Source organism: Lolium perenne, chromosome 3 (genome assembly GCF_019359855.2).
Source record: "Lolium perenne isolate Kyuss_39 chromosome 3, Kyuss_2.0, whole genome shotgun sequence".
NCBI lineage: Eukaryota > Viridiplantae > Streptophyta > Magnoliopsida > Poales > Poaceae > Lolium > Lolium perenne.
Genome location: NC_067246.2, coordinates 265,545,632 through 265,558,174, shown reverse-complemented (window position 1 = coordinate 265,558,174; position 12,543 = coordinate 265,545,632). Strand labels below are relative to the sequence as shown.

The following is a 12,543-nucleotide window of genomic DNA, read 5'->3' as shown; positions in this document are numbered from 1 at the left end:
TTCCTCAATTTTGGATATTTGGTGTTTGAATCCACCAAGGCATGATCATATGAGTTTGAAAATACTTATAGTTGGTTTTATTCAAATAGTTTGAACTATAATTCGTAATGTAAACGGATTTAGTTTTATGATATTCCATATATTTAATAAGTTATGATTTAAATAATGGCTTTTATGCAATTTAGATCCTGTGATTTACCTTATTTATAAGTGAATTAAATTGCACACAAAGGTAGTTGCTAACTTTTAAGTGTTATTAAGTTAGGTTTTGATTCTTAAAGAATGTGTTGTGGTAAGGAATACCATGTTATGATCCTTTATATGATTTAGTATTTGATCCTCACTTAAAGTGTTGTGTAATAGTTCTAGTTCCATTTGATCCAATCTATGGATCAAATTATATCTACCCAAAACAATATTTTAGCAAAGGGTACATTGAGATTTATAGCGCTTGACTTGATGAGCTACTTCAGTTTCAGCAAGTCAAGTGAAACTTCAGTTACTGTGACAAGTTTTATTTGAAAGCGCGAAAATTCCTCGGATTTTCTATACATGAATGCAATGCACACTTTGGTGTTCTCTCATTTTGTAGCCTCTAAACCTGGGATATTACATAGGTCCTCTCTCACACACCTCGCCTCTCCACGCTATTCCTCTCTCCCGTGGACGTAGGCAAGGTCCAATCCGGGATGATCGGCTGCTCTAATGGACGATTCTCCAGTTAGTGCACGTTCATTTTATTTTACCCAAATGAGCCACTCTTTTCCCTTATTTTGTCGAGGATGAACTCCCGTGTAGCTAAGGGTTAGAAATGGCTATTTTCACATGGAATCAGATATTCATGAGAAGGCAGATAGAGCAAATTCTTTTTCTTTGCCATCCACTGACTTTCACCAACTGATAGGCCACATCATATATTTGATTTTTAATATAATAACATTTGGATTTTATTGACTTTCGAACTGATTGTTTATTTGATTTAGTGTGTCGCCGTAGGCCGTAGCAATGCACGGGCAAATTTACTAGTAAACCTTAGAAGCATGATCTTTGGAGAGAGAAAAATATATATAATGTCATATTTGTGGGATCCCTCTGTCGTTTTCTAGCTGAAGTTATAATTTCTATTGAAGAAATAAAATTAAATATACTGCTTCTCACAAATATTTTTACACCTATTAGTGTATCTAGTTCTGTATGCCACCATTGCTCGGCCCTGCCTAGTCTACCAAACACTTTCACTGGCGTATGGGTCCACTATACAGAAGTGAAACTGGAATAAACACTTTCAGCTGCGCAGATCAAGTGTCGAGCATTCCCATTCCTAAACCCTAAACCCGCCGCCGCCATGGCCGCCGCCGCTCGCCTTTTCCTGCGCCGCCGCCTCTCCACAGCCACCGCCACGCCTCCGACCCCGGCCTCCATTCTTAACCCTTCCTCCCCGACCACCGCGCTCACCTCGCGGGAGAAGACCCGCCTCGCCATCTCCCTCCTCAAGTCCTCCCCGCCGCCGCCGCCCGACCAGATCCTGTCCATCTGCCGCGCCGCCGCACTCTCTCCGAAAACCCACCTCGACCGTGTTGCCCTCTCTCTTGCCACCTCGAGGCTATCCTCTTCCCCGGACTCCGTCCGAGATCTTACATCCTCCCTTCTCATCCCGCATCACACCTCACACGCCATCGTGCTCTTTGGTCAGGCCGGCCTCCTCCCCGACGCCATCTCCACCTTCCAGTCGTCCCCCTCGACCAAATCCCTCAACGCCCTCCTCTTTGCCTGCCTCGTCTCCGGCAACCATGCCGAGGCTGCCCGCATCTTCCAGACCTTCCCCGACGCCCACAATGTCAAGCCCGACACCGAGACATTCAACGCCATCATTAAGTCCTTTGCTGAGTCTGGCACAACAAGGTCCTTCTACTCGGTGTTCGACGAAATGTGCAAGAAGGGCGTGAAGCCCGTCGCCACCACATTTACTAGAGCCATTGCTGGATTTTACAAGGAGGAGCGTTTCGATGATGTGGAGAAGGTGATTGGGCTTATGAAGAAGCACGGTTGTGGTGAGTCACTCCAAGTGTACAATGCAAGGGTCCAGGGGCTGTGCAAACTTGGCCGGAACGATGAGGCGAAGGCGTTGATGAATGAGATGGTCAAGAAAGGGACCAAGCCAAGCTGGGTTACTTACAACCATTTGGTTTATGGATACTGTAAGGTAGGGAATTTGGAGGAAGTGAAGCAGCTATACAAGGAGATGGGACAGAAGAGGCTTGTTGGGGATAGTAGCCTCTATTTTACAGTAATATTCCACCTTTGTAAGTCTGGCGATTTTGATACTGCCCTTGGTATATACAATGAGATAGCACCTAGGAATTGGGTGCCCTGCTTCTCGACCATGAAGATGCTTGTGAATGGGCTTGCTGGGAGCTCTAGGATCGATGAGGCAAAAGGTATCATTCAGAAGATGAAGGAGAAGTTCCCGGATAAGGATGAGCCATGGAAGGAGGTAGAGGAGGCACTGCCTCAGTAGAATAACCAAAGCACGAAATCGCAGGTATTGTCTTCCTATTTCAGTGCAAAGAGAAATGCCGATTCTTAGAAAAATTGCTGGGCTTCCCTTTCGAAATTCTATATTGATAACATTGATGGCTTTAGTTTCTTAATTTTGCTATTTCACATGTCATAAAACCCGGAATATTTACAACATGCATATCTGGAAGGAGTTGCAGTTTAACTTATGGTCAAGTGATGTGGTTCTGTAAGGTCCTCACGTACATCATGAAGCTCCGCTACATAAATGTTTTTTTTGTTCCATATAAGATTTTGAACTGCACTATCTGTTCCTCTTGGTTTGAGCCCTAGGTCCCTCTAGAAACAATGCTTCCATCATGTTGTACCAATATAAGACTTACAAAGTAGTTGCCTCTGTTAGAATTCCATGGCCATAGAATAATTGTGTGGATTAGCATGAATCCATAGTTTAATGTGTGCTAGCATAGGATCCGAGAGGAATTACAGTACTTCGTTTATGTGGACAGCTGATCAGGATTTTAAAAGAATATGATTTATAGTAGATCAAATTTGTTTTTAATGAGAAATTGGTATCGTCCAAATACTAATCGTAGAAATTTGTTAAATGATATAGTTTGAGGTTGATTTCTTCTCCTTGAAGGCACTAAATTATGCATAACTAATAGGAAGTTCCATGCGGACCATTTATAATTTTCTATTTTTCTATTTTTCTTAATAAGCTGGTAGGATAAGTAAGTGCTCACAGAAATGTTGAGACTTTCCACAACAAATCATAATAATATTTGAATGCACCTCTAAAGCATTAGGCACTCGACTTGAGTCATACTAGTAGCTCATTGAGAACCCACATGGTTCTACAGGTGGATATTTGAAGCAGATCCACGGGTCATTACTTTGGTCATGATCGTTGACATTGAATGATTTTTTTTTTGTAAAAGCGTCCGCTTAGTACAGTTTGCATCATCTGTATATAACTATATATTATCTCCTAATATTTTTTTACAGAAATAAAACATCTCAATGCTGTCATCTAAAATGTATGTGTACATTTGAGCTGACGACGCAATTTTAGTCCGGAAAATTGTTTCATAAACCCTAAGCCACAATTTTCACATTATAGAAGGTTAGCACGTAAAAGGTGCAAGTAATATATTCCGAACGGCCCGACATCACAGGAATCTTCCCTTCTGATTCTCTCTTTTCCCCCTTCGGAATGACTGACTAGTAGATTGGTTCATGAAATCATGAGCTCAATGCTTGAGTTTTGCAAATGTTGTAAATAGTTATGCTTAAAAGGAATACAAATATAAACATTTTAAATTCTGATTGCAAGCATCTAGACTGTATATCAGCATTATAATGGTACAAGCATATGTACTGATGAGTGTACTTCCTTTCAGTAACATCAAGTCAAATAAAATATGCTCCATTTCATGCACCCTTCCATTTACAACTGACATGCATATCTCAAGTGTTGCTGCTTAGGTGCTTGCTTCACTGTGCAAAATTTCATTTTGCACATGCCTTTTTATTACACAAATTATCAACATGTGTATGAATTACCCTTTTTGGGTAGTTTAGCTTTTGCATGTGCTGGTCTGTCTGTCTGTAGGGGGTGTTTGTTGTGGCTTTTTTTGGCTTTTGGCTTTGGCAAAAGCCACCAAAAGCACCTAAATAGGTGCTTTTTTTGGCTTTTGGATTTTGGAAGCCAAAAACAAAGATTCTATTCTTTTGGCTTCCAAAATCCAAAAGCCAAAAAAAGCACCTATTTAGGTGCTTTTGGTGGCTTTTGCTAAAGCCAAAAGCCAAAAAAAGCCACAACAAACACCCCCGTAGTTTGTGATACCAAATGATAAACACTATAAAGCTGAATTGTACCGAAAGTCCTGGGCAATAAAGCAGTGTACTTTAGTAATCCCTCCATACCGGATTACTAGGCTTCTATTGAAATTAGAGAAAAAACCCAAAAATTAGGCTCAATTATCACTTAATGCAGCGTTAACTAAGGAGGTTATGGGGAGAAGATATATGCATGCACCGATTATCCAGGCCTGATTGGTAGCTATGGGGACATGCAGCCGGAGGTTGTTATTAGGCTGCATGCGGGAGGAATTAGCCAAATGCATGCGTCTTGAAAACGGGTATTGCCGGTTGCTTATCTCCATACATTAATCATCAAATCAACAGAAGAGTTACATGCGAGATTAGTGGGAGGAATTGTGCCAATTGCTGAGTGTCTAGGTTGCAGAGCTTCTTGTAATAACTCCAATAAACCGGTATGGAGGGAGTATATTATTTCATATGGAAGCAGGGTGTTTTTTGTTAATTATATGAGAGGTAAATAAAATGGGCTATAGATAATTGAATGGTTGAATGGACAGCGATACATCTGGTGTATGGATGCACCTGTTCAACTTTAACACGTGTGATTGAACTTATCTGGTTATTAATATTATGATTTTCTGAAGACGTCTTTACTCAATAATTTGGAAACGATGCACTTCTTTCTTCCGTAGCTGCCATTTATTTCAACACTTCTCTAGTGTTCTCTACAAGGCCTTGATTACAATGTATCACTACGATTGTCTTCTTATTGTTCATGATTGTGACTGAATATGAATGCAGATGCATGATTCTTTTCCTTTTTTGCTTTCCAGGTAAAAGATTACTGGCCAGTGATTCAAGTTTGTCGCCGAATATTCCTTTTCAAAATGTTTGACAATGCGTGCCGACAACACAGTTAGCAGTTGGGAACTGTACCAGTATCTGATGGACTGCTCTAAGCATATGGAGCTTTGTCTCAGATGCAATTTTACTCTTGAAAACATGGTGGCCTCAGTCGGTAATCTGTTTAGCAGGATGCTGAGGTGTTTTTTCAAAAAGATGATATCTGAGGCAAGGCATATGTTACTTTGTCGGTAATCTGTTTAGCAGGATGCTGCAAATTATAGTCATAAGGAGTAGGAGAAAATAACCATGCTCTTGTTTTCCTGTTATGTTAGTCTATTGCTTCATGTCTGCTGGTTACTATGGCAGCATGGCCGAATAGTACTTTTTCTTCAGTTAAAAGCAAAAGCACCTCTGCCCTCCCTGCAAAACTGTGTTTAACAAAGTGCTGGCTCCTGAAAATCAAAACAAGGCTAGAATGCAAACATTGTCCAACTCAAAGTACATTATTACAGACAAATGGCAGGTTTTTTCGATCTAGAAACCCAGTATATGTTTTCTTACTATTACGTGCACTAACACTACATGACCATGTAGATTGGTACTTCGGTTCTAGGTTTGGAATAGAATGCCTTATCCTGAAACAGGTTCTTAATGGATGTTTTCTTTGGTTTATAGTTAAGATTAAGATTTATTGGTAATATTTTATCACTGCTTTTGCTAGTTGAACAATTTTTCTGGACGCTAGCAATGTATGTTTAACTTGTACTGCAAACGGTGTCATTTGTATCAGTACACTTCTAGGTTTGGGCTTGTGCAGTTCTAGGTTTGAGCCATCAAACCCTGCATCACTCTGTGGCATACTGTTTTATTTTTGCTTCCTTACGTCTCTCTTTGTCAGATTGCATCTTTTTTTTTTTCTGGATGCAGTCCTATGTTCTTTTTTTCTGGAGGGAATCGCATCTATGTACTGTATGTTTTTAGGGCTAACATCTGAAACATATTAACCAAAGAACACCATTACAAAGTAAACATCCAGACATAGGACAGTTGTTCTCACACTTAAAGATATATAAATCTGAGGAAACTTAGAAATACACCCAAAACTCCCAGCAAAACCTTATGCAATTGAACCCGCAACTGGTAGGTTGCTGTTACATCGCTGGAGGAGAGAACCAAGGCCAGTAGCAGTAGTGACTAGTGAGTCGTCCACACAGAACTGTAGAGGGATATCGTGCTATTGTAGAGTGTCCATTTGGCCTTGCAGACTGCATGGTGGATACAATGAGATACACATAGCTTCACACCCCTATTGAAATTGCCGCCAATCTATCCTGATGTTGACAGAAAGACTCAGAAAAGTGAAGAAAGCAAGTAGTCTGCAAGATTTCTTCCAAAACAAATCAGTGAATTGAATTCTGTCAGTGTCTCTCACTGTTTCGGAAGGTAGAAAAAAGAAATAGCCAAATATTTGTAGTTCACCTAGCCAGGATTAATCCACACTGCATGTCCTACCACATACTTGTGGCAGAGCATGTCATGACAACCACAGATTTTATCATACCTAGAGACAATCAGATCCTAGTTCACATGAGGGTCTGTTCAGATTTCCAGCCCATAGTCCAGGCATTGACAGAAACCGATCATTCTAGCATAAAGTGGGAATCGTATGTTCTTTCTCATAGACTGAGAATATCTACTCCGATTAATGCGAGTTGATATTTCGTTATTCTCATTTTCTTCTTCAAGACTCTTTCGCAGGCTCTGGTTCGTCCTGTAGATTATTAGTCCCGAGTGTCCACATGATCAGCAAAACTAGACGGGGCACCATCTATTGACAAATTATGAATCCACCTATATGCAAAAGGTGATCCTGAGCGATCTTTTTTTTCTTTCTCACTCCTGATCAATTAAAAATGTGTAATAATAAAGCTGTTGTGCACCTTGTACACGTTACAAGTGCGCCAAGAGTTGCGAAATGGATTTACGATATAAATACTTGGTTGACGATGGTGAGGTCGTGGGCGGCAGCAGAAGACATGCGCGGCTGAAGAGAGAGACTCGAGGCAAGAACCACAACGACCGTCGCGTTCGGCCGCGTGCAATGGGAGAATAGCGCGGGGAACTGGTCGGCAAGGCGCAATGGGAGAATAGCGTGGGGAACTGGTCGGCAAGGCTCTCCCCAGGCCTCCACTTGTCCTTCCAAAACGCCGCGTGCAATGGGAGAATAGCGCGGGGAACTGGTCGGCAAGGCTCTCCCCAGGCCTCCACTTGTCCTTCGAAAACGCAGTGGAAGTACCACTAACAACGGAGCACCGAGTGATGGAGCGGTAGAGCGGCAGACATTCAGCAACAATCTTCTCGAGGAATGATAGAGTAGATGAAGTGTCCCCAAGGTCCGTAGGCGAGTGAAGGCGGAACCAGTCCTTCCACGGAAGACTCTCAGGCTGGTGGAGTTTGTGGACGAACTTAAGCAACAAGCACCTGTTTTGCCGGTGGAAATCCCTGATGTTGAAGCCACCCTCATGTTTAGACAACAAAGCTTTGTCCCAAGCAATTAAACAACGAGCACCCGAACAAGAATCCTTGCCGGTCCAAAAGAAAGCACGTCGACTTTTATCTATACTTTCTATCACACCACGGGGAAGCAAGTACGAACACATGTAGTAAGTAGCAAGATTATTAAGAACTGCATTACACAACAGAAGCCGACCACCCGAAGAGAGGAGGAGAGCCCGCCACCCAGAAAGACGACGGTCGAAAGATTGGATCAGTGGGGCAAAGGCAGAGATGGGGAGTTTTGTGGGGGAGAGTGGCAATCCGAGGTAGGGTTGCGGAAAGGAGGAGATGGGGCACCCAAGGGTGGCAGCCATCCGATGAGCATCATCGTCGCCGACATGCATGGGGATGAAGCATGATTTGTGAAAATTGATGGCTAACCCGGTAGCAGCGGCGAAGTCATCCAGGACGAGTTTGAGGTGGGAGACCGCAGCATGGTCGGCCCTACAGATGATGAGAGTGTCATCAACATATTGGAGAACGGGACAAGGCAGGTCAGGCGAGAGGGGGTGGCCAATCAAGCTGTCCCTCCAAGCTTTACGGATGAGGCGTTGAAGGACGTCCGCCACGGTGATGAAGAGGTATGGCGAAAGAGGGTCACCTTGCCGAAGCCCATTGCGGCAACGAATCCAATCCCCCAGGACCCCATTGAGGAGGATCGCAGTGTGTCCGGTGGAAAGAATGCGGTACATCCACTCGCACCAGCGTTCTTCGAAACCCCTAGTTTTGAGAATGGTCAGGAGGCTGTTCCAGTTAACGAAATCGAAAGCTTTTCTGAAGTCGATTTTGAAGACGACGGCGGGGACTTTTTTGTACCAGTATCTAACCACGCAACTTTGTGGGGTTTACAATTAGTCCCCGATCAAGTAAAAAATATCACTCTATTCCAGAATATAAGTCTTTTAGCATACTAAAGTAGTGTGCTAAAAAGGATATAATATGAAACGGAAGGAGTACAATCAACAAACCCTTCTAGTACACTACACACGTACAAAAATGAAAGAAGAAGACCGGAGATTTACAAACCATTCTAGTACACACAAGAAACCCGAAAGAACACTGGAGATTACAACACGGCATGAGTTGTCGCATGCTTTTGTTTGACACGAGAAAAACGTACAACACGACTCTCGCGAGTAGGACGGAAGAGCGTGGTTTCTCTCATGCGCACCGGAGATCGGTAAAAGGAAAAAAAAAGTGCAGGCGTGCCAGTGTATAATGATACACAAAGAAACCACAAAGATGGGGGAACAGTATTTCATTAATCTTTGAGATAACAAATACAACTCCCATATGTGTTGCGCTCCGTGGCCTACTAGCGCGGCCAGCCTCACTAGGGCGATTGCAGTCTCCTGATTCCCGAGACCTCGAAAGGCTCGCGGTTAATTACTCCCACGGGTTACGCCGTGAGACACCTTCGATTAAGCCGTATGGTCGTCTTCGCCGTCTTCGCTTCACGTCCTGCATGCATGATTGTGGTGAAGATGTGTGTGGGCAGCGGCAGAGCCCGTGTCCTCGTTGGTACACGCGCCGCTGTAAGCGTGGCCTGTGCTGCAGCCTTGCTCGCCCTCGCCGTCGCGCCTCGTCGGTCTTGAGCGGCGATGATGAGTGTTGTTTTTTTTTTGAGAACTATGATGAGTGTTGTTGAAGTAGCATGACGCGGTCCGTTTAGTTAGGACTTCTTGACGACTTAGCATGATTATATTGTTTCTCCGTCCAATGGCGACTGAGTTGGCCCGATCAAGGCTTCGTGGGCCCTGGCATCTCCGCGTAGCCACGACCTAGTTGGTGTGCTCCATTGTCGTTCTTATCTCGATGACATTGAGGTTTGCCAGCGATGTCGTGAGGCTCCCTGCAGAGCCTTGGGGGCGGCAATATCTAGTGGTGTGGAGTGTATAGTCCAAACCAGGCGTTACATCTATCCAGCCATGGTAGAGTGTGGCGCCGGCACCAACACGAGATGCCATTAGCAACCCGGCCACCGCGCCAACTCCTTTAACTGTACGTCGAGGAACCTGTACACCGTTGAGCCTGTACTCCGCCCTACAGCCATGACTGAGTTACTCTGTACGCCGGACGCCGAGACTGCGTCGAGGAGCCTGATTGCGGAGCTGTTTGTACGCCGTTGCTGCGCCTGTACGCCGGTTTGCACCTCAAGCGCCGCTCTGAACCTGTACGCCGGCTTGTTTTTGGGTGTTCGCTGGGCTGCGCACCATCAATCGAGCCGTGCCTATCGGTCACCGCCGAGCTGCTCCTGTCCGCCAGCGCCGAGATGCACCTATATTGTCGCGTCGCCCGCTGCACCTGTACGTCAAGCGCCGAGCTGGACCTATATCGCCGCGTTGCCCGCTGCACCTGTACGCCAAGCGCCGAGCTGGACCTATATCGCCGCGTTGCCCGCTGCACCTGTACGTCAAGCGCCGAGCTGGACCTATATCGCCGCGTTGCCCGCTGCACCTGGCACCGCGCCGCACCCCCGAACACCATGACCATGTTAGTCCAACAGGCTCGGATGAAGCCAGTGGCGATGGGCTGCACACCTGCAGCGCCTCGGCGTCGCCGTCTAGGCCGGTTCATGTTGGTGGAGATGGCCGCGGGCTGCACGCTGGCAGCTCCGGCGTCGCCGTCTTGGCTATTTCATGTTGGTCGAGATGGCCGCGGGCTGCACGCTTGCAACTCCGGCATCGTCGTCTTGGCCGGTTCGTGTTGGTGAAGAAGGCGATGGGCTGCGCGCCCGCAGCTCCAGTGCTAGTACTTCCTCATCGTCGGCGTCCATGCAAGGCGATGGCGAGGCGGCGGCCATGCCAGGCAAGCGCGAGGCTGCATGTGTGTGCTAGATAGAGAAAAGGGGTGAAGGAGATTGGTTCCGTCGACCATGATTCTCACCGTTAGGAAAGCTCAACTTCGCCTCCATGAAGGCTCGTCCGGTCTTGCTCCTCTTGGATGGATGTATGGAGATTGGATGTGTTTTGAGCTGGGCTTCTGCTCCCGTGCGAGTATTCTCTTTTTTTCTCTCTGTCTTGCTCTCCGGCTGCTGCGTCTGGTTAGATGCGATGCGATACCTCCGGCTGTCTCCTCCCTTTTTTCCTTCCCTAGCTTGTATTTATAGACGGCCTCCAGCGAACAGATAAGCCGCGTCCGTGACTTGCGGAGCGAACCGGCCCATCGATTCGTTTTGTTTCCTTCGTCTGCACCAAGCATTTTATCTCTTCCGCTCATCTGCTTCTAGAACCTCCTCGTGGTACAGCGGGAATTACCACGCCGTGACTCTGCTCCGATGGGAGTAGTCACGTGTACAAGTTTATCTCCGGCCCATTGATTATGTACGTGCACGAGCCAAACTGATCTAGACTTATACGTACAAAGTCCAAACAGCCAGAGGTCCGGTTTACGTAACCAACTAATATATAGCCTGCCTATCACCTGGGCCTATCCGGCCGGCCGATGCACTCGTTCATAATCAACCAACTAGCTACGACTTCATGTACCTGTAAAATAAAGCAAAGACACGATACATGCATGTATATAGAAATACTAATATTTTTATCCATTTTATTATGGGTAACGCTGAGCGTCCCCCGGGGGATCAAATCCCCGATCCCCCGGGTCCGCGGCCGTTGGATTGTAGGTATGTATGGCTCGGATTGCTTATTGACTCAGCGCGGCCGTCTCCATCGAGACGAAAAATTCCCCGCGACTGTGTTCACACGCACGCCCCTGTGGCCATGGGTCCATGGCACTGTTGCTCCACGTCTTGGCTGCCGTTCCCTGACCGTCGTCCAACTCCGGCGAGGACGGTACCGCGACCCAGAGCCTCCGCCGCTGCTGCTACCCAGAGCCTCCGCCGCTGCTGCAGACAACCTTCGTCGCTGCTACCCACGGCCACCTCGTCTGCTACGAACAATGGCCTCCGTTGCTACTACCGGCAACCAATTGTAGCTAGGACAGGCTCCGCCGCCGGTGCAAACAGCCTCAGCCGCTGCTACCGACTGCGGCCGCAGTTGCTTCAAACGGACGCCGGCGCTGCTACCCATAGCCTCCGCAGTTGCTACGAACGCCGGCCGCCTTTGCTGCGAAGGGCCGCCGCCGCCGCTGCTACCCATGGCCTCCGCGGCTGCTACAAACGCCAGCGGCCGCTGCTGCGAATGGCCGCCGCCGCTGTGACCCATGGCCTCCGGGGCTAGTATGAACGTCGGGCGCCGCTGCTACGAAGGGCCACCGGCGCTGCTACGAACACCCGCCACCGCCGCTGCTACAAACGCCGGCCGCCGCTGCTACCCACGGCGTCCCCTTCTGCTACAAATGATGGCAGTTGTTGCTGCGAACGGCCGCCGCCGCTGCTACCCGTGCCCCCACAAAAGGTAGCAGAGGCCCCTGTGCCCTCGCGGCGGGACACGGGATATGCGCGGCCGATGGGGAGGTGGCGCCGGCGTCAAGGCTGTCGCGTGTACGAGGGCCAGAAGCTCGACGGGCGGAGAGGGCAGGAGCTGGGGGGAGAAAGGTGGAGACGCGCAGCGGACGAGGGTGCAGCGGCCCCGTGCAGGTGAGGCGGGCGAGGGCGTGGCGGCCGTGCGCGGAACTAGAGCCGCCATGGAGCTGCTTGCGAAGGGGAGCCAGCGAGGAGTTTCGTGGGGAAGAAAGATGTGAGCGAGGGAAGAGATAAGGTGGGGCCCGCAGGGACACGCGCCGCACAACGCAAGCGGAGGATTAGAACGCTGTTCCCCCGGGGGAACGTCAGCGTTTTCCTTTTATTATTATTTACTAATACCATTAAATTGTATTTAAATTGACCTTTGG

General features: G+C 47.2%; 1 protein-coding gene across 3 annotated transcripts; it reads left to right on the top strand.

Moving 5' to 3' along the window:
- Positions 1–1,279: 1,279 nt before the first annotated feature.
- LOC127344084 (uncharacterized) lies at positions 1,280–5,618 on the top strand. Of its 3 annotated transcripts, none has more exons than XM_051370304.2 (2): positions 1,280–2,538; positions 5,178–5,618. In XM_051370304.2, exon 1 carries the CDS (start codon positions 1,346–1,348, stop codon positions 2,516–2,518), a length of 1,173 nt encoding a protein of 390 aa, XP_051226264.1. In that variant the 5' UTR covers positions 1,280–1,345; the 3' UTR covers positions 2,519–2,538; positions 5,178–5,618. The 3 variants fall into 3 exon arrangements, with proteins under 3 accessions (XP_051226264.1, XP_051226265.1, XP_051226263.1); XM_051370305.2 differs by having other exon boundaries at positions 1,280–2,542; positions 5,325–5,618; XM_051370303.2 differs by having other exon boundaries at positions 1,281–2,542.
- The last annotated feature ends 6,925 nt before the right edge of the window (positions 5,619–12,543 follow it).

What these genes read in the sequence shown, in the direction of transcription:
- LOC127344084 (XM_051370304.2), top strand. Translation starts at nt 1,346, where the DNA reads ATGGCCGCCGCCGCTCGCCTTTTCCTGCGCCGCCGCCTCTCCACAGCC.